General features: G+C 53.1%; 1 protein-coding gene across 2 annotated transcripts; it reads left to right on the forward strand.

Annotated features, from left to right (window-relative positions):
* The first annotated feature begins 268 nt into the window (after positions 1-268).
* SEPTIN3 (septin 3) lies at positions 269-17,152 on the forward strand. Of its 2 annotated transcripts, none has more exons than XM_086469673.1 (10): positions 269-608; positions 7,564-7,755; positions 8,005-8,133; positions 8,876-8,957; positions 9,331-9,468; positions 9,831-9,948; positions 10,391-10,486; positions 15,119-15,218; positions 15,694-15,745; positions 17,017-17,152. In XM_086469673.1, the coding sequence occupies exons 1-10, from the start codon at positions 269-271 to the stop codon at positions 17,150-17,152; spliced, it is 1,383 nt and encodes a 460-aa protein (XP_086325799.1). The 2 variants fall into 2 exon arrangements, with proteins under 2 accessions (XP_086325799.1, XP_009946901.1); XM_009948599.2 differs by lacking the exon at positions 269-608 and adding an exon at positions 2,247-2,256.
* Positions 17,153-20,819: the final 3,667 nt, after the last annotated feature.

Raw genomic sequence — 20,819 nt, forward strand, 5'->3', positions numbered from 1 at the left:
ATGCCGGGGAAGGAGCATCGGCAGCGCCAGGCGTGGGAGCATGCTGGGCAGGCCACAAGCACCCCATTGTCCCGGCCGGAGGCGGGCTGGCCAGCCTGGCAGGGCTGCCGGTGGGGGCTCGGGCCCGCAGACAACAGTGGCTCCAGGGAGTGCTGCGCCCCAGGACGCTGCAGCCCCGGCAGTGGGGAAGGCCTGGGCCCCCCGGCTCAGCCCGGCACCGCCTGCCCCCCGCCCTCACGCCTCCGCTTCCAGCCCGCCGCTGCCCACCATGGAGGAGGACGTCGCCCCTCACCGCAGCCGCCTGCCCGCCCCAGGCGGTCCCACCGGCCCCAGCCGCATCCCAGGCCCCCCACCGCGGCGGGATGGACTCCTCGGTGCCCCCACCGCCCTGACGAAGAGGAGCTGCCTCTCGGTCACCCTGCGCCGGGCCAGTGGGGGCGGTGGGGGGCCCCCTTGGGAGCGGCTGCGGGGCCTGGCCCCCATCACCCCTGTCCCCCCTCGCCCACGGCCCACAGCGGCTGAGGGACCCCAGCGACGTGGCGGCCCTGGCAGGGACGAGGCTGCCCCAGCGGCGAAGATGGGGGTATCCTGCTTCCCACCATGCTCCGGTGGGTCTCCGCTGCCGGGATGGGCTGGGCAGGGGGGAGGGAGGCAAAAAGGGGTCCCTCAGTGGTGTGTCGGGGCTCGTCATGGGGCAGGGCCCTTTGGGAGCGATGGGGTGATATGGGGGAGGACAGGGGCTTCCTCCCCAGGCGTGTTTCCCCCCTCGCCCGCACCGGGAGTGTGCGTGGGCAGAGGTGGGTGGGAGGTAAGCCTGTGCGGCGGTGAGCCCGGTGCCCAGCAGAGAAATGGGCAGCTGCAGGCACCTTGTCAGGAGATGTTGCAGGTGCCGGGATGCCCGTCTGTCTGTCCGTGTGTCTGGAGGCAGCCAGCCTGTCGACCACTCAGTCTAGCCTGGGTAACTGCTGACAGTGATTTCTAAATGCTCCCATAACCCACAGCGGGTGCAATTTCCTTTTTGCAGTTTTCTTTTTCCTTGGGGTGCTGCAAAAAAAGGTGCCCAAAACCCTTGCTGAATCTGCCAGGGGTCCCGCAGCCCAGCCCCCACCCTGGGGGCTGTTGCATGGTGGAGAGACACATGGGGACATCCCTGAAAGGATGCTCCTGTCATCCCACCGAGTGGAGGGTCAGAGCAGTTCCAGATGTTTGTGCCCCAGCACGGCATGGTGGGGGCATGGTGCTTGCTGGGGCTGAGGCTCGCAAATGTAGGAGAAGGAAACGCAGATGGAGGAAGGGGCATCCCCCTCCAAAAGCCAGGGGTATCTGCATATCTCTCCAGGCACAGGCACATTCACCAAACACATGCAGGTGGGCACTGCCAGGCACATACCCCTGCCAGGGCACACATGGATGTGACCTGCGTACCCCAACATAGCTCACAGGAGGCACCTCTCCTTACTCCCTACATGCATGCACACACATGCACATACACATGCATGCACACGTGTGTACACACATGCACAGAGGGGACAGCGCTCGCTCTGCCTCTGCACCGTGGGCTGACAGCCAGGAATCGCGGTGCCGGAGGAGAAAAGGTTTCTCACGCCTCCGCAAGTGGAGCTGAAGGACAAATCGCTTTTGATGAGCCAAAATGTTCCCAGTTTCCTCCCTCCGGGACAGTAGAAGGAAGCCTTGCAATCTCCCGAACCCAAAAAATACCTAGGGGGAAAGAGCACCCTTTTTCAGCCCAGCGGGAGTGAAACCATGAAGGGTTAAATATCCCTCGCCCTAAACAAGCAGGGATACTGAAAATGCTGGGGAAATGGGAGGGAAAGGGGCAAGAAAAGGCCTGTGCAGTGTGGGTGTGCAAGGGGGGGCCCTCCGGGACATGGGGGGCCCATCAGCGGTGGCCGCTCCATCCCTGCAGTTGTGGCCCCCCAGTCAGGGAGGCTGGCGGGGGCCTGGGATGGAGCCGGGGGAGGGTGCGCGGGGGGAGATTTTGCGGCGATGTTTAATATTCAGGTCACATGACGATGGCAGCAGGAGCAGCACCAGCATCCCCGCTACACTGAAATAGCCACTGGAGAAGGAGGGGAAGGAGAGAGGGGGGAGAAGAGGACACAGGGAAGAAAGAGAGAGGTAAAAGCGGAGCCTCGTAACCCATCGTGCTGTGCCAGCGTCAGGCTAGAAAACTGGGGGGGGAGACCCACCCCCTTGGGAGAGGATTCGGAGACAAAGGAAGCTTCATGTTCAAAGGTAGGATGCTCTGGGCTTGTCAGGGCTGGGCGATGCCGATGCCGGAGGGACGCTGCTGGGGTTTTTTTTGTGCAGGCACCCTCTGCCGTGCCCCCACACTGCCCAGCTCTGGCCGTGGAGGAGGAAAAACCCCGAAAGGCAGCGGGGGAAATGGGTCCTGGCTTTGTCTTTCCTCTTTTTTTTTTTCCTTTTGGTGGCAGCAGTCTGGCATGAAGGAGAATGAGCAGGGCTGTTTGCGGTGCTGATGGGGAGTAGCTGGCGCCAGGGGCTGCTCTGAAAGAAAGAGATAATCCCAGCTGGTCCAGGGCTGGGGAAAGCCCACAAGCTGCTCGGCGACTGGCTTGTCCCTTGCCAGTGACAGGCAGTCGCTGCGGGGGCAGCGGGGATGTCCTGTGCTGCTCCCTGGGCATCTGCGCAGGAGCCGGCAGGCGGGCAGGGAACCCCAGCACTGGTGGGCAGGCGGGCAGGGGGACAGGCAGCTGCGGTGACATGGGTACACTGGTCCAGGGGTGCTCAGCGTTCTCTTGCCTTGTTATACAGCTGTGCCACCCAGGTGGTGAGACAGGGATGGGGTAAAGATTGCACTGCTGGGGAGCGGTACTGAGGGTACGGCCGGGGCTGAGGCGAACATCTAACCCTGTGGCAGCTGGGCCGGAGACGTGCCCAGCCCCTTCAGCTCCAGCTCCTCCATCTCCAGAGATGCTTTGGTACACACTGCCCCAGATTTCACTGCGCCCCTGGCAGAGCCGGGGTCTCTGCAGAGTGCTGAGGGGAAGGAAGGTTGCTGCCGGGAAGGCTGCAGGAGCCCAAAGGGCTGGGGTGAGTTTCCCTGCCTCACTCAAAATGCCTGGTGATCCTCAGGCCAGGCAAAACGGTCTGGTAAAAAGAATGGCTCTGTTCTGCACCCTGAGGTCAGGCGGTACATCTGGCAACGCTTGGCCTTTGGTCTGCACAGCTGGGAGAAATGCCTTGGGGTCATCACGGAAACTGAGGGGGGAAAGGGATTTTTCCAGTGGAGAGATGCTCAGTCCAGCACCTCTGCAGATCTGAAGCAAGGAGCAGAGTCTAATGCCTGTAAGCACCAGGGAGGTTGTGCTACTGAAGCAGCTGCTTGCTTTCCTTCCTAGGGATCTGGCATCACCCACTGAGGGCCCGCTCCTGCCAGCTGCCTTCAGGCTCCGAACCCATCCCTCCTCCCTCTTCCATATCTGAAGGGAATGGGACGATGGGTCCAGGGCCATGCGGGTGGAAGGGGCTGGGGTGAGACATGTGTGTGGATCGCTGCCACCAGCTGGAGCAGGATGGCCTCATGCTGCACGGGAGGAGAGCTGTAGCGAGGCCGTCTGTGTGTTAAGTGGGGGTTAAATAGCCATTCCTTGCTGGAAGCTGGGTTGTGGTGAGCGGCTGTTTGCAGCCTTCCCTCCCTCTTGCCACTCAGACAAAGGACGGAAAAGCAGGGGGAGGGGATGCGCCTGTATCTGGGTTATCGGGACAGAGCAGATGTTAGTCCCCACTACCTGAGCCCCTAAGGGACCTGCAGGGCCACCTCTGTCCCTAGCTAGCTGCTGCGAATATCAGAGGCAGGCAGACATGAAGGGTGCACTGCAGTGTCTGCTGCTGGCCATGTATTCTGTCCTTCCAGAGAGAGGTTTTGGGGTGGATCGGTGGGTGTCAGAAGCAGGAGCTAGCCGGGACTGCTGAGACCTCTCTGGGCACAGGTTGCCCTTCTGGCCCTGCCTGCCCGGCCCCAGGTGCTGCACCTCTCCCTGTTTTGTGAGCCAAAGATTATTGCCCAGCAGCCCAGCCCAGGCCACCTCCCACGGCATCAGAGGTATCACCAGCAACCACCCTCTTAAATGAGCTTTGCTTAGTGCACAGAACAAAGCAGCGGGGAAAATAGTGGCAATGTAAAGAGTAGATGTAAGTGGTTATCCTTGGCTAACCCTCTATTAATTATCAGCTGTACTGGCCATAGTGCCCTGTCATGTATTCATTACAGGGGCACAGCTGGAGGGGCTACGGGATGTGCCTAGGATGCATAATGCTACCCCTTGACCTATGCTACCTCTGACCTCTAGTCAGAGCGCTAATGAGCCTTCCTAGCAGCATTAGCATCACTGGACGTAAAACAGAGCCATTCCCAGGAGATCAGGTAGACAAGCTTCATGCCCCAAGGTGCCTCTCATAGCTCTGGCCCCTGTTTTGCGCACCCTGACCTACCTGGCAGGCTCTTCCTCAGTTGGCTCCCTGCATTCCTCTGTGGGAGTCAAGAGGTGCAAATTCGTGTGCAGAAAGCTGAGCCCATGGGTACCTCTTTGCAAGATGGGGGCTTCCCTTCCTGAGGCTGTGTGGGAAGGCACCCCACAGAGAGAGGAAGGCAAGTGACTGAGAGGAGAAAGGGATGTTGTCTACTCTGAATCCTTGAATGTCCAAAATCAAGACACTGAGGGCAACATCACTGATATAAAACCTGGGAAATATTTAAGGAGACTTCTGGAGATTTTCTCCTGGCCTCAGGGCTTTTTATAGGTGCTCTGGAACCTGACTCTGAAATATCTGCTCCAGCAACTGCAAGCTCCTGGGTCCAGCAGTGAAGCCTGTGAAGGGATGGCCATGTATTGCGATGTCCACAGCAGAGCTAGCAACATCTGCCGGCTCTGGGCAAAGTGTCCCTCATTGAGACTGAGGGATGAGTCATGAACCTCTTAGTGAGCCCTGAGGTTGGCTGCCAGCAACTTCCCTCCTTCCTCCTCCCTGCGTAAGAACAAGTTGTTCAAGTTGTAAGGAATAAAGGAGAGAGCAACAGGTTCCCTGAGGACAAGCTACTGCCCAGGCAGCAAAGGGGTCACAGCCCACATGGTCCAGGTCCTGAACCCATCCCGTGCAACTTCTCAGCTGGGCTTTTTTCCCACCTTGACCTGTTCCTTGTCCACCTCCAGGGTTTATTTGCCCCCTTTGCTGCAGTAGCCAAGTGCCTCACTGGGGCCACAGCACCCTGCTCTGCGTTCCCTCATCGTTTCCTCTCGCACTCTTCTCCCTGTCTTTGGGATAGGTGGGACCCCAGCAGGGCTGTGTGGGGTGTGCACTGGAGGATGCTGGGGCTCAGCACAGCCACATGACTATGGTACAGGTGGCGTGGGGCAGCCCAGGAGAGAAGAAGTGAAGGGCAGGGTGCAGGAGAGTTGGCTGGCTTGGCCCTCTGTGCTGTGCCAGAGAGATGGGCTTTCCTGGCTGGCAGCAGCTTTGAGAAAGCTGGGAGAACAGGACCCCAAGGGATGTTTTGTCAGCGGGAAAGGCACAGACTAGCTGTGACAGGTGTAAGAGCGGATTGCAGCTGAGGAGTGCTCAGGTCGGCAGGCTGCCGCCTCCAGCAGCTGCCTGGCAGCATAAGGTGCTCCGAATTGCCAGCCTGGCTCAAGCCAACGGCCTGTCTTGTGCTCTGATCCCCCCAGGGTGCTGCTCCCTGCTTCAGGAGAGGATGATGATAGCTCAGAGTACTTTCGCTCGGTGGGGAAGAGCAGGAGCAGGGGCGCATACTCCAGCAGACCTCTCCCCTGCCGGCAAGGTGGAATGGAGGTGGTAGGAGAACCTTCAGACATTACCCACAGTGCTGTGCATGGGTATCTGTGCTACCATCTTCTACACAGAAGGAAGATCCCTTCTCCCAGTTTAACATGAAAGACTTACCAAGTGGTGTAAAAGAAGCTGGGTGGAGGCACCCTTCTCCCTGCCAAGGGTGGCCCTTCTGCAAGGTCCGCCCTCAGCACATGATAGTGGGATATTAAAGCTTACGTAAAATGTAAAATCTGCACTGTCTAGAGCAGCGCTTGTGTCTGCACAGGAGCTTTGATGTGGGAATGCTAGGCAGGGTGACCAGCCAGCCACGCAGCCTGTTGCAGCTTAACCCTGTCCTTGAACAAAATCTCTCTGACCTCTCCCCAACCCCGGTCTCTGCCTGGCCTAGCTAAGCTGTTGTGGAGACCCTCGACTGGTGCTACCAGTGTTCCCAGCCCGGTAACCTCCGAGTCACCTTCTTCTCCAAGAGGCATGTGTCACCCACCAAATGGCCGTCACTTGCCTGGCTGCTCACGTCCTCCTCTGCAGCCAGCGGGTTCTGCTGAGAGGAGCGAAAAACTCAGACAAAATGATGGAAAGGGATAATTTAGTGTGAGATGCTTGAACTGAAGTGGCATCCAAAACAAGAGGAGTGCTTACCAAGCAAATATACGTGCTGTCCCTGTCCCGGAAAAATAACCATCTAATGAGACAAAGCATGGGGGAGTCAAGCAATTAGAGTGGGAGAGGCTCTAGTTTGCAGCTGGTTTGTGTATGAAAGGTATTTGATTCCCATCCCCTTCATCTTTCTTTCTGGATTCATCCCTCATGCCTCCCTTCCTCACCAATTACAGCTTTTCTTCCATGCTCTGTCCTCTCCCAACCTCCGGCTCCCTCCCAGTGGGTGGGAGCTACTCACTAATGAGACCAGAGATGGAGATAAATGGATGAGGCCTGCCTGAAGCAGTGTGTGCCATCACCCGAAAAGAGTTGGGGAGGCAAGAAAGCCCACAGGGCTTTTCTTTTTGCCTGTTTGTTTTACATAGAAAAAGTGAGAAGAGGGAGAGGCAAGGAGGGAAAAGTGCAGATGATTAGTTTCTTGAGCACGATGATTAGTTTCTTGAGCGTGTCAAAACCCATTGATTTACAGGCAGGAGGCAAGTGTGGAGGTTGTGGCCATGCTTTGCACTTCCACCACTGCTTTCGTCTGAGGAACTCAGCCTGCCCATCATGGCCAGTAATGCAGCCACCCCTGGCAAGGCCTAAGCTTGCAAGTCCTCACACTAAATCCCAAACTCTGTTTCAATACTGGGACTTGACACATGATAATTTTTGATGGTCTGTTCCATTGCAAATTTCATGCTAGACTTGGAGAGGCAAAACACTGGTGATCCTGGTAAGAACTGAGAGACAAAACTGAGCAGACACATGCAGGCCTTTGGGCACCTGATTAGGAGCCCAGGCAGCTTCACTGGGTCTGCTCCTGCTGTTTCGAGGTAGCCATCAATATGCGCATGCTCAGCAAACCCCACTTCTCCATCTCTTCATCTGGAGCGATACATAGAAGAGTGTGCTGGAAACTCAAGTAGATGTTCCTCCATGAAGAGCCTTACTGCTAAAACTTCACTGTTCAGTCATCCTCAGTAGCCCTTGAAATGGATGCTCAAAGTTGCCCTCAGCCCCTGTGACAGGTCATCAGGGAAGTCCTCATTACACCTCAGTGATGATTTTTCAATCTTTCTCCCCATGCAGGGCCACTGGAGAGCAAAAACGAAGCAGCCATGTCTGAGCTGGTCCCAGAGCCACGACAAAAGCCAGTCGTACCGATGAAACCCATGGGCATTAACGCCAACTTGCTGGGCTACATCGGTATTGACACCATCATTGAGCAGATGCGCAAGAAAACCATGAAGACAGGTTTCGACTTCAACATCATGGTTGTAGGTAGGCAGGGACCAGCTGAGGTACTGGGAACGGTGGCCAAGGACTGTCCTATGAGGCTGGGTAGGAGAGCGAGCCCTGCAGGGAGGGCATAAGGGAGCAGACTGTGCTTGCTCTGGGGGAAAGGAGAGCCTGCACAAGGCAAGGAGACACCTACAGCCCCTTCCTCTGCCAGCCTGGCTCCGTCCCCTGGGCCTGCTGTCATTGCCAGGCTGTGGCAGATCTCACGAGCTTCCTCTTTGCAATCCTCAGGTCAGAGCGGACTGGGAAAGTCAACGTTGGTGAACACCCTCTTCAAATCCCAGGTGAGCCGCAAATCTTCAGGCTGGAACCGGGAGGAGAAGATCCCCAAGACGGTGGAGATCAAAGCCATCGGGCATGGTAAGAACCAAGCTGCTGGGATAGAGGCAATGTTGATGCTTCAGCACAGTCTTGCAGAAGACCCCAGTAGTCTATGCAAACAGTTCTTTGGTGTTAGGCAGCCCTTTCTACACGGAAAGCTAAAGGACAAGTGCCAGTTTTAGATAGCCTCAGGCCCAGCCAAGGCTTTGTTTAAACATCAATGCCACTGATGCCACAGCCAAAAGTGGCAGGTACTAAAAGAGTTATAAAATGTTTCTTCTGCCAAGACATTAGTCTGCATGTGCGGATTCAGCCTTGCTTGAAGTTATTCCCACTTGCAGATGCTTAATAATCTATACAAATTGCATTGATGGGTCCCACCCCAGGCCTGGTAGAGCACTTCTCCTTGAGGCAAAGCATCAGCACAGCTTCTACAGTGGTGCAGAGTAATAAGCATAATCTCAGATTCAGGATGATGCATCAGAGGGGAGGACAAGTGGTGTAAGGTAGGTACTACCTTTTGGCTACAGACTGAGCACAAATCCATTTTCCTGTTGTGGAGTGGTATAAGGTGGCTTTGGTGCAGATGTCACCAAAATTTGGGGGCAGAAATGCAAGTAGGAGTCACAACTGTTGAGGCATGACCCAGCCTGGCCTGCTCATGCTTGCTGGGTGGGGATGAGAGCAGAGCGTTCTTATTCCCTTGTAGGGCACACAGACAGGTTTTGTGATAGAGCAGGTCCCCAGGGAGGTGTATGATTGTTTGCAATTTCTTCCCCAGTCATTGAAGAAGGTGGTGTCAAAATGAAGCTGACAGTGATTGACACACCGGGATTCGGGGACCAGATCAACAATGAGAACTGGTGAGTTTTACACGGTAAAGGCCCTGTATCCCAGAAATGGCTGGAGTTAAGATGGTATATAGAGTGTCCCTTATCTACCTGGCCTGGAAAGCATCTGGGATCCTATTGCACTCAGGGGGCTGGTAATGGGCACGTGGAATTGTGAACACCATGGGTCTGTGTGCATGCGTGGGGGCATGCACACATTACATAGCAAGTACCTATTTCTGTGGCGAGTTACAGAAACTCTTAAACACCTCTGCTGATGGTGAGATGCTTGTGGTGGATATTTTTCATGCCCAAGCCTGCTTTGCTGCTGTCAGAGCCGGGAACACCGTAGGCAGGAACATGAGATTTGTACCTGTCTATTCATCTCTCTCTCCCACCTTAACAGCTGGGAGCCTATTGAGAAATATATCAACGAGCAATATGAAAAATTTTTGAAAGAGGAGGTGAATATTGCAAGGAAGAAACGAATTCCAGACACGCGAGTGCACTGCTGCCTCTACTTCATCTCCCCCACGGGCCACTCGTACGTACACAGACCCTTGTCTTTCCTCAAGCCCTTGGTGCCTCTGTGCCAGATACATACCCTGCACTGCTCCATCTCAACCATAGACCCAGGGGTCCTGCCTGTGAGGCTGGCCATTGTTTAGCTTAACTTTGGGTGCTGCGGGGCTTGAAAGGGTCTAGGATAACAAGGGCAGGAGAAACGCACTGTGTTTTTTGGGAGAGGGCAGGATGGATGGGAAGAAGGAGATGAGAGCATGGTGGCAACAAGCAGGGTATGTACAAAGGAGTCTTCATTGATGCCCTGATGCTAGGAGAGTCACTAGGGTGAAAGGCAAGGAGGGTAAAGTGACCCCTTCCATGTTGTTCCCTCTTGGGCTGCAGCCTGCGGCCTTTGGACCTGGAGTTCATGAAACATCTCAGCAAGGTAGTGAACATCATCCCGGTTATTGCCAAGGCTGACACCATGACCTTGGAGGAGAAGACTGAATTCAAACAAAGAGTGAGTATCTCCTCTCCTGCATGGGATCCTTCCCTGCCCTAGCGTGGAGGTAGGAGAAGTGAGCGGTATCCTTCTCCCTGGGATTGCACTGCAGTCCCCAGGGCATGCACAGAGTCCAGCGCTGGGTTGGTGGGTAAGTCCTGAAGATGCAGCTGTTTATGGCTCTGAGGACATCTGTTAGAGGGGGAAGAAATGTGTGTATCCCTGTGACATCTTGTGGTATGCTCTGTCACGGGAACTGCAGAGCCAGACAAGTAACGAGGGTTGAGGAAGAAATACTCATCACTGCTGCCATGTGTCATCACTTTGCTGCACACTTCCCGGGGGACAATGCCTCCAGTCTCTGCCTGCTGGAAGGATGTCCCAGATGTTTGCCCAGCCATCCCACCTGCTTCTCTTCAGGTTTGTGTTGCTTTGTGCTCCAAAATATCTCTCTGCCCAGGTGCGCAAAGAGCTAGAAGTAAATGGGATCGAGTTTTACCCCCAGAAAGAATTCGATGAGGACTTGGAGGATAAAACAGAGAACGACAAAATCAGGGTAGGAAACATTTTATCGTGGGAAGGGAAGGGGGGATGAGGGCTGGTCGTATCCAACGAACTTAAAACCAGCATGTATCACTAGAAGGCTTTAAGTGCTTCATGGTTCCTGAATGAAAGATGCAATGGATGTAAGGGATGGTCATTCTTCCTTCCTGGCTTAATTTGTCCTGTCATTACTACGGGGTGCTATGAAGGCTGAGTGAGGAAGAACTATGTTTCACCTCCTCTTGCTGAATGCTCTGTTTGGCCACCGTTAAGGACCAATGGTGTGTGGCTGATGTCCAGCCTCTGTCCCAAACAACTGTCCCTTGAGCCCTCTCATCTGCTGACCAAACTCAACCTGAAAAGCAGTCCAGTTCTTTGCTCCCCCAGTCCCTGTGAGAAGGCTTGTCCCATCGTTCCCTGCTCAGAGTGTTAGAACCTGCCTCCTAATTTCCACCCTGTGTTTGTTCATGACCAGGTTGTACCCAGGATTATACCTGTGTTCTTGTGCCAACACTGACTCAAGCAGTTCTCCTACTTAGTGGTCCCCTCCACCACTCAAGGCATTTGTAGAGAACATTATCCTTTGCTGACCTTCTGGTCAGCTAAAGCAGACAAGCTCCTTTGAACGAGCTTCCTATTCCTCAGTAGTCCATGCTCTTAGCCACTTTTTTCTGTGCCCGCTCCAATTTGATTTGATTTTCTAGCATTGCTGCTGGTACCCCATGCTCCCCCATCTCTTCTGAGATCAGAACTGCTAAGCTTGTGGACCACACATGCTTTTTAAACAGTTGAATTGCACTGGTGGCTTGCAGTCATCTTGTGACTGACTAGCACATGGGGCCCTTCCACTCATTCAGCTGTGGCTTGTTCATGAGCTCTGAAGTCGTAGCAGAAATATTTGATGTTATTCCCTAAATGCTGCTCTTTGTGTCTCAAACTTACATCTTCCCAGATAATAATCCATTCTGCCTTTGTACTGACAACACCTCTTGGCCTTGTGATGCTAGTGCATTTAATTATCCCACTCATCATTTTTGTGGCTAAGCCGTTAATGAAAATAGATTGGCCTCTGTGGCAGTCGTCAAGAAACTCCAGGAATCTTGCATTGCAGCCTGATACTTGCCCTTTCAATTCCCCCAGCTGCCACAGCCACAGCAGAAATTCCCACCTTCCCCCTCTTAATCATTCCCCATTTGGCAAGATATCAGACATTCTGGAGAAGACTAGATGGGTTTTGCTTCTGCTCCGAACTGTTACTGGTTTTGAGAAGGGCACCACGCTTTGTTCTGCACTTCAGCATCATTGCAGTAGGTTTGGATAGTCTCATACATAAGAAATAAACTGTTTTTTAATCTCCATTTCTGTGGTAATTGCAGTCCCTTCCCAGGCCCAGGGACATGAATAAAGCAGAGTAAATCTACAAATATCTGCACAACCTTATGGATAGCAGGGTCTCCTGCCCCTTGTGCTGTGGAAACGGATGGTTTCTCCCTGTGCTTAGAGATATCTGGGTCCCCAATAGCCTCACCCACTGTCCCACTTTCCAGGAAAGCTGTACCCCTACCCCATTTCTGGCCTTCCTCACTACAACTGTTTCATCCATTAAACTTGTTGAATGTTCAGGTGTCTTGTTGGGGAGGATTATTTTGAGTCCTTCTCTTCTGGTGAAGAACTACAAACTTGGTGATAAATACTCACTGCAAACTATCCATATGAGCAGCCCTGGGCTAACAGACCCTCTCTTGGTTACACCAAGACAATTCTTCTCTGGTCATCCCCCTCTTCAGAAGTAGAAACATAGAATCATTCGGGTTGGAAAAGACCTTTGAGATCACCAAGTCCAACCATCAACCCTACTCTACCAAGTACACCCCTAAACCATATCGCCAAGCACCACATCTAAATGACCTTTAAACACATTAAGGGATGGTGATTCAACCACCTCCCTGGGCAGCCTATTCCAATGCCTGACAACCCTTTCAGTGAAAATTTTTTTCCTTATGTCTAGCCTAAACCCACCCTGGTGCAGCTTGAGTCTGTTCCCTCTTGTTCTATCATTAACTACCTGTGAGAAGAGACCAGCATCTACCTCTCTACAATGTCCTCTCAGGCAGTTGTAGAGAGCAATAAGGCCTCCCCTCTGCCTCCTTTTCTTAAAACTAAATAGTCCCGGTTCCCTCAGCTGCTCTTCATAAGACTTATTCTCTAGGCCTTTCACCATCTTTGTTGCCCTTCTCGGGACACGCTCCAGCACCTCAATGTCTTTCTTGTATTGAGGTGCCCAAAACTACACACAGTATTCAAGGTGTGGCCTCACCAAAGCCGAGTACAGGGGGACAATCACCTCCCTACTCCTGCTGGCCACACTATTCCTAATACAAGCCAGGATGCTGTTGGCCTTTTTGGCCACCTGGGCACACTGCTGACTCATATTCAGCCGCTTGTCAATCAGTACCCCCGAGGTCCTTTTCTGCTGGGCAGCTTTCCAGGCTTCCCCAAGCCTGTAGCACTGCATGGGGTTGTTGTGACCCAAGTGCAGGACGTGGCACTTCGCTCATACAGTTGGCCTCAGCCCATCGATCCAGCCTGTCCTAGTCCCTCTGTAGAGCCTCCCTACCCTCACGCAGATCAACACTCCCACCTAACTTGGTGTCATCTGCAAACTTACTAAGGGTGCATTCTATCCCTTCATCGAGATCATTGATAAATACGTTAAACAGAAGCGACCCTAGTACTGATCCCTGCGGGACACCACTTGTGACTGGCCACCAGCTGGATTTAACTCCATTGATCATCACTCTCTGGGCCCAGCCCAGCCAGTGTTTTACCCAGCAGAGCATAAGCTCATCCAAGCCGTGAGCAGCCAGTTTCTTCACTAGAATTCTGTGGGAAACAGAAGGTTTTATGGAGGTCGAGGTAAACAATATCCACAGCCTTTCCCTAATCCATCAGGCGGGTCATCTTGTCATAGAAGGAGATCGGGTTCGTTAAGCAGGACCTGCCTTTCATAAACCCATGCTGACTGGGCCTGATCACCTGGTTGTCCTGTAAATGACTTGTGATGGCACTCAAGATGATCTGCTCCATGACCTTCCCTGGCACTGAGGTAAGACTGTCAGGTCTGTAGTTTCCCAGATCCTCCTTTTGGCCTTTCTTGTAGATGGGTGTCACATTTGTTATTCTCCAGTCCACTGGGACCTCCCCAGGTCTTCTGGTAGATGATGGAAAGAGGCTTGGTGAGCACATCTGCCAACTCTTTCAGTACTCTTGGATGTAGCCCATCCGGCCCCATAGACTTGTGTCCGTCTAAGTGGTGCAGTAGGTCACTGATCACATCCTCTTTAATTGTGAAGGCCACATTCTGCCCCCCCTCCCTGTCTTCCAGCTCAAGGGGCTGGGTGTCTAAGAAACAACTAGTTCTACGACTAAAGACTGAGGCAAAGAAGGCATTGAGCACCTCAGCCTTTTCCTCAGCCTTTGTCACTGTGTTTCCCCCTCTATCTAGTAAAGGAGGAAGATTCTCCCTAGCCCTCGTTTTGTTGTTGATGTATTTATAGAAACATTTTTTATTGTCCCTAACAGCTGTAGCTAGTTTAAGTTCTAATTGGGCTTTGCTCTCCTAATTTTCTCCCTGAATAGCCTCACTACTGTGAGAGACCTGCCCCCTCTTCCAAAGGTCATAAATTCTCCTTTTGTTCCTGAGGTCACACCAAAGATCCCTATTCAGCCAGGCCAGTCTTCTTCCCCATCAACTCGGGTTTTGGCACACAGGGACAGCCTGCTCCTGCGCCTTTAAGACTTCCTTCTTGAAGGATGTCCAGCCTTCCTGGACACCTTCACCCTTCAGGGCTGCCTCCCAAAGGACTTTGTCAATCAGTCTCCTGAACAGGCCAAAGTCTGCCCTCCAGAAGTCCAAGATGGCAGTTTTACTGACCCCCCTCCTTACTTCCCCAAGGATTGAAAACTCTCATAATTTCGTGATCGCTATGCCCTAGATGGCCTCCAACCTTTACTTCCCCCACAAGATCTTCTCTGTTCACAGGAAGCAGGTCCAGGAGGGCACCTTCCCTAGTTGGCTCCCTTACTAGTTGTGTAGGAAGTTATCTTCTGCACAATCCAGGAACCTCTCGGACTGTTCTCTCTCTGCTGTGTTGTATTTCCAGCAGAGAGCTGGAAAATTAAAGTCCCCCATGAGAACAAGGGGTAGTGATCATGAAACTTCTCCCAGCTGCTCCCAACTCCCATCCACCTCTTCATCCTGGTTGGGTGCTCTGTAACAGATTCCCACCATGATATAAAGCCTTGTTTGCCTTTCCTCTGATTCTTAGCCATAGTGAATCGAGCCTATCATGCTGGAGATGGGTGCAGAAAAGCTCTGCCCCCCACTCCAGAGCCCTTGGCACTGCTGCAATCTACTCACTAAACTCAGGGGGTGCAAGGACACCTGTAAAGCAAGGGCCCCAAATGCTAGGAACAGCACTGATGGGTGCAAAGGACAGCCAGTAAAGCGTTTCTCTGGAGAACCTCTTCGTTTGGAGAAGGCCTTGTGTTTGGTGAGCTGAGAGGAGGAAAGGTGGATGTGGAACAGTGATGGTGCTGCTCTCTGGAATGAGTTCAATAGGTCTCTCCACATGTGTCTCCCCAGCAGGAAAGCATGCCCTTCGCAGTAGTGGGCAGTGACAAGGAGTACCAAGTGAATGGCAAAAGAGTCCTGGGCAGGAAAACACCTTGGGGAATCATTGAAGGTAAAAACTCCCTTGCTTCTTGGGGCTGAAAGTATCTCTGCAGGCCCTAGTAACAGACAAGGGTCCAGATAACATGTCCCATAGCCAACTTCCCATCCCTATTGTGATGAAATTTTTAAAACCAAGCAAGAGGAGAATTCTCACATAGCTGTGCTGGGAGGGAACTTCCATGGTCAGTGCGGTACCACTACCACCAACTGGCAGAAGCTGGAGCCACTCTGAACACCACAGTGAAGCTGAGCTCCTGAGGTTGCCTCGGTTTTCAAATGAAAATTCACATGTGACTGCTCAGCACCTCTTAGGGTGTCTCCTCAATGTCTGACAGTGTGGCGTTCAGACAACTGTCTGTCCTTTCTGAAGTACGCAGGCTCTGCCCACCCAGAACCTGCCCCACAGCAATGACCTTCCCATGCTCTGTAATCACAAAGGTGTTGTTGAAAAAATCAAACGTAACAATTGATTACTTTCTTTTCAGTGGAAAACCTCACTCACTGTGAATTTGCTCTACTTCGAGATTTTGTCATCAGGTAAGGCCATGGTCATGCACCAGTTTGCTCTTCATGAGCAGGGAGTCTTCCTGAGACCCTCTTAGAGTGAAATGGACCCTATGGAAAGGAAAACAAAGTACATTTCAGGCAGTGAAAGCTTATGTGGGGTAGGGCTGGATTGAGTTAAGGGGTAGATACTCTAGTGCCTCTCTTAGTGACATGGATACTATGTCAAGTAGGTGCTCATTTTCATGTATGAGCTGGACACCTGGAGAAAAGCATGGTACTGCCACCCCCCCCCTCATATCCCATTAAGGATATTAGGTTGCAACAATTTCTATTTGTTGCTGACAATAGGTCTGGGCTGGAGTCAGTGAGAAAGAAGCCACTACCACATCCTAGACCATGTCTCCTACTAGGCTGATGGACGTGCAGGAACATATGACCTGGAAGTGAAAAGCTCCATATTTCATTCAGCTTTCATTGTACTGTCTTATTTCTACTCTGTTTCATGAAGTTGTCTCAGCACAAGTGATATCTGCCTCAAATTCTCTAGAAGAGCTGCAGATCCAGGGTCACCTCTGTTCCCTATGAATACAATAAGGTTTTAAAACAACACCAAAAATAAGAAAATAAGGGAAACGCACTTCAAAACCCGAGCCCTGTGGCTCATTTCACCTGTGGGTATGTTGGTATTGAGACATTTGGCCAGGCACAGTGTTCTGACATCACCCTACTTCCCTCTTTTTGTGCTGCAGTACCTTCTGCAGCAGACTTGCTTTCCCTAAGTCTTCCAATAAAAACATCCTAACCAAGTGATCATCACAAAGTATATGGCAATCCAAGCCCACAGGCTTTCTATGGAGGTTAGGGACAATGCTCACAGCAGTGATCTGCTGGTTATGTTCTGCAGTGGACCTGATACATCCTCCTTGTTCTTCCTTGTCTCACCACCACTTCAGCCGAGATAAGCCCATGTCTGCTCCGACACACCAGCACGGCCAGTAGCTGTCCCACTGGCACAGCTGTGAGAGAGGCAGGACGCTGGCAAGCATGGCCAGTGATTTCAGCCCATATCCTGCATCCTGTGTATGTGTTCTTCAACGCTGATGCTCCAGCTCTCAGTTGTGTATGATTGCACCCAGGCCATCCATGCAGAAAGAGAGGGGTTTGCTCATCAGCCAGACTGACTGAAGAAATCTTCCATTCATCTCGGGGAATAAAATGATCATCAGAAGATTAATACTGACTGCACTGATACTGCTTATCATATCCTCTTTCCAACCCCATCTTCACTTTGCCCTCTGCAGGACCCACCTTCAGGACCTAAAAGAAGTGACCCACAACATCCACTATGAGACCTACAGGGCCAAGCGGCTGAATGACAACGGAGGGCTGCCCCCCATGACTGTTGAGACAGAGGAAAACCACGAAAGTAACCTGTGAATGACCCCCACCCCCCGCTGTCGCCCGGTGTCTCTGGATACGACAACCCGCCCCTGCTACCCTTGACTCTACCATGGGCCTGTCTCTGAAGCATGTGGCACACCCTCCGTGTGCGTGAGAGGATGCGAGCGTGAGTGTGTGCGTGCGTGAGCCTACCTATGTGCCAGAGAGGGACCAAAGGCATCTCCCCCGTCCTTCCCAGTGTCCTCATTCTCGGTTTGTTTTTTGCACAGCAGACTGTCCGTCATCTTCCTTTCTCTCGTTTCTGTGTCTCAGCTGTGTGTCTTCCCTGGGGGAAATAGGGATGGGGGAAGGATTTCTTGGGGCAGGCGGGCTTCAGAGGTGGGAGATGTGGGGCATGCTGAGGTCCTGTTTTTGTCACTTGGAGACACGGCAAGGAGAGACTCCAGGAGAGATGGTGGAGTTGCTGCATGCAGTGTCTTCAAGTGCTGGCAGCCGAGGTTTCTCTTGGGTCCTCGGTGGGTGGGGAGGCAGCTGGTTGGTCTGAGGACATGGTGGCCCAGCGTTTTATCCCCATTTCTTGCTGAGGCTTCCCAAAGGGAAATGGCAGCTTGGAAGTGGATAGATGGGAGAAGCGATAGACTGACATGTTTTGCGGTTCAGGGGAAGTGACTGGTGGGACGAGACAGAATCAGTTCTTGGGCTGTAGCATCTATTTGAGAAGCATCAAAGTACTTGGGGAAAAGAGCCGCATTTTCCAAAAGAAGCAAAACCCAGAGGAAAAGAACGTGTTCCTGCTGCAGAGGGTGCATTTGCCCTGCCCAGCAAACATCAAAAGCCATGCTTGTGTCACGGGCTTTTGATCCCGTGCAGATCAGACCGAGCTGTCCTGAGGTCACGCCACCTCATCTCCCATTGCAGCAGTCTCTCTCCATCAGCATGAGCAGGCCCCAGCTGAGCCTTTCCCCCACAACACACTCTCTCTGCTGTGGGAGCGCAGGGAAGACAGCACCACGGGGGTTCCCTGCTGGGGGCTCCCGCAAGGGCAGCACCGCTTGGCACAGGGCCTTCAGGATCTCGGAGGGGTGCAAAGAGCCGTGGATTGAGAAGCACTGGGCCAGGGTGTCTCCCTGGGTCTCCACTGATGGTGGGAACACAGATACCTCCACCTCACTGAAATGGCCGTGTTTGCTACTCCAGCAGTCTCAGCTTATGCTGCTCCTCCACCCTCCTCCTGCCCTCACAGCTTCCATGTCCTCCTCTCCTGTGCTTTTGTCCTTAGTCCCTTTTAGCCTTCCATAGCTTGCTTCCTTTCTTTCTCTCCCTATCTCACTTTCTCTGCTCTCAGCCCTTTCTGTCTCTCCTTCATTACTCCAAGTACTTTAATCTGCCTCTTCTGCAGGCTGTTTCCTCCCTCTCCCAGCTCTCACACCTCCTCCTTATTAATGTGCTTGCGTCGTGTTGTGTTGAAAAGCTGTGCTTTGTACCTTCCCCTGGAGGGGACAGGGAGGGAAGTTAAAGACCCAGGAGTGGAAAGAGGCATAGCTTTACTGAAGACTATATGCTCATGTCTAGCCAGTGGCAGCCCTTTTCTGGATGTCCCTGAGCCAGGCAGGAAGCGTCAGGGCTGGCTGGGCAGAAGGGAGAAAGGGAGAAAATCACAGATGTCCTGAGTTTGGCAGTCTCTGCCTGTCACCTAGCAAGTCACACAGTTGGCAGGGGCTGTCACTTCCAGGAGAATAGCCGGTCGCATTTTAAATGCACATGCCGAACGCCATGGCACGGGAACGTAGTGCTGCGAGTCAGGGGAAGTGTGATGGGTTTGGGATGGGGGTTGGAAAGGCTGGCGTGGGAGGGAGGAAGACATCCCGGCGAGGGAGCAGCAGGGGAGGACTCAAGCCAAGCTCGAGGTTGGTTGACAGGACTGTACAGCAGCCAGAGCCGGGAAGAGGGTGCTCCAAGCCTTAGCAAAACCGTCTAAGAGCGTATGTCCCTCTTGTGGCTTTCTCTGGTGCTGTCACTGCAAAGCAAAGGTCTCTGCACTCTCGCTCTCACTGCCCACACAAATCAACCATTCTCAGCACCGCTAGGACGTGAGAGCCATACCAGCCCTTCGCAGTCCTTCCACCACCCACGTTCACGGCTCCCGGTGTTCCGGTATGCAGCGTGTGCATGTAGCCTTGCACCCGCCTTCCCACCCTCACCAGGCCTCCTCAGCCCTGCATAGAACAGCCTCCTCACCGGTGCCAGCAGCCGTACCACGGACCCTGCAGAAACCATCCTGCTACGCTGCTACCCATCCTGCCACCCACACTGGCCATCCACAGCCCAACGTGGGGCAGAGCCTCCTCCCAGCTTACCTCCACCAGCCGGCCAGGCGTGGAGGTGTCCCCAGCATCACCGGCTGCCAGAAGGATCTTCTCAGCCTGCTCTGCCGTGGCTGCTCCTGCTCAGCCTCTGCACGATGTGTTAAACCCAGTGCAACAGGAAAGACTCCCCCAGGGCTCCTTCACTGTACTGAAGCAAGAAACCACGCTCCATCGTCTTTAGCAGCAGCACGTGGAAGTGTTCCCGTTCCCTGCACTGACTTTCTCACACAGCTCTTCGGTGGCCGTGCGACTGCTCTAGAGGAACTCTCCTGCCGCTGGGCCGCATCACCTTGGGCTGCAGTATGGTCATTTCTACGACTTTTGGGCCCAAACAAGGGATATGGCAGAGAGCTAACACTGCCCTGCTAAATGAAAACTAAGCAGACCCTATGCAACAGGAGAGAGATTTTTCTTTGCCTGTAGTGTGGATTACAAGGACAAGGCTGTGTGTTTTGCCCTATAGGTTTAGGAATTTTTGTTTGTTTGTAATAAGGTAGTTTTTAAGCCCTGCTCTGCAATTCCCTGTCACATCACCGACTACTTCTAAAGGATCCAAAAAAGCTCACTGAGACAAGCAAAGCTCAGGTATTCCTCACTGCCATCTGCTCAGTCCTACCGGTATCTGTGTATCTACCAGAAAGCCTACGAACGGCAAATATGAAAAATTTCCCATGTTGCATGACAGCGGACGATACCGTTGGGAAAAACTCTCTGCTGATGGATAAGCTGAAAAAAGCCTGAACGGATCCTAGCTCTCATGTGCCACCAGCTGAGTCCCAGAATGACCACAGCAAGTCAGATGTTCCCCTCAGATGTCATGTGAAGGATTTCATAGGGGGGTAGAGTCCAAATTTTACACTGGAGGTACGCACTCAGTGCGTTCAGAGACTCACAGACTTTTCACCACATAAGCCACTCATCAGAAAAATTTTGCCACGCATGGTAAATCCCAAAGTCTTTTTTTTTTTTTTTAATGCTGGACAAATTCCATTTAGGCCAAGATGGTAACGAACATCATGGCAGGCGTGGTTGTGCTGTGAGCAGAGAGCCAGAAGGGCAAGCAGCGCTACGTGTAGGCACTAGTATTTGTGGTTAGTTGTGAGGACACGTTGATTACGGTTCACTACGGCTTGTAAGCGGGCATCTCGGGGGGAAGGCGGCCTAAGACGTGCTGCCAGCACCCTTCCCACCCCAGCAGCTGCCTCGGAAAGCAACGCTGCGAGGGTTACATGAACAGAGGACGGCAAAAATCGCGCTTCAGCCAGACACCGGGGGGAGGGGGGGGGCGTCTTTCCCGGCCGCCTCGACCCCAACGGGGAGCCGGGCGCAGGCCGCCG

Source organism: Leptosomus discolor, chromosome 1 (assembly GCF_034619465.1).
Source record: "Leptosomus discolor isolate bLepDis1 chromosome 1, bLepDis1.hap2, whole genome shotgun sequence".
Lineage (NCBI taxonomy): Eukaryota > Metazoa > Chordata > Aves > Leptosomiformes > Leptosomidae > Leptosomus > Leptosomus discolor.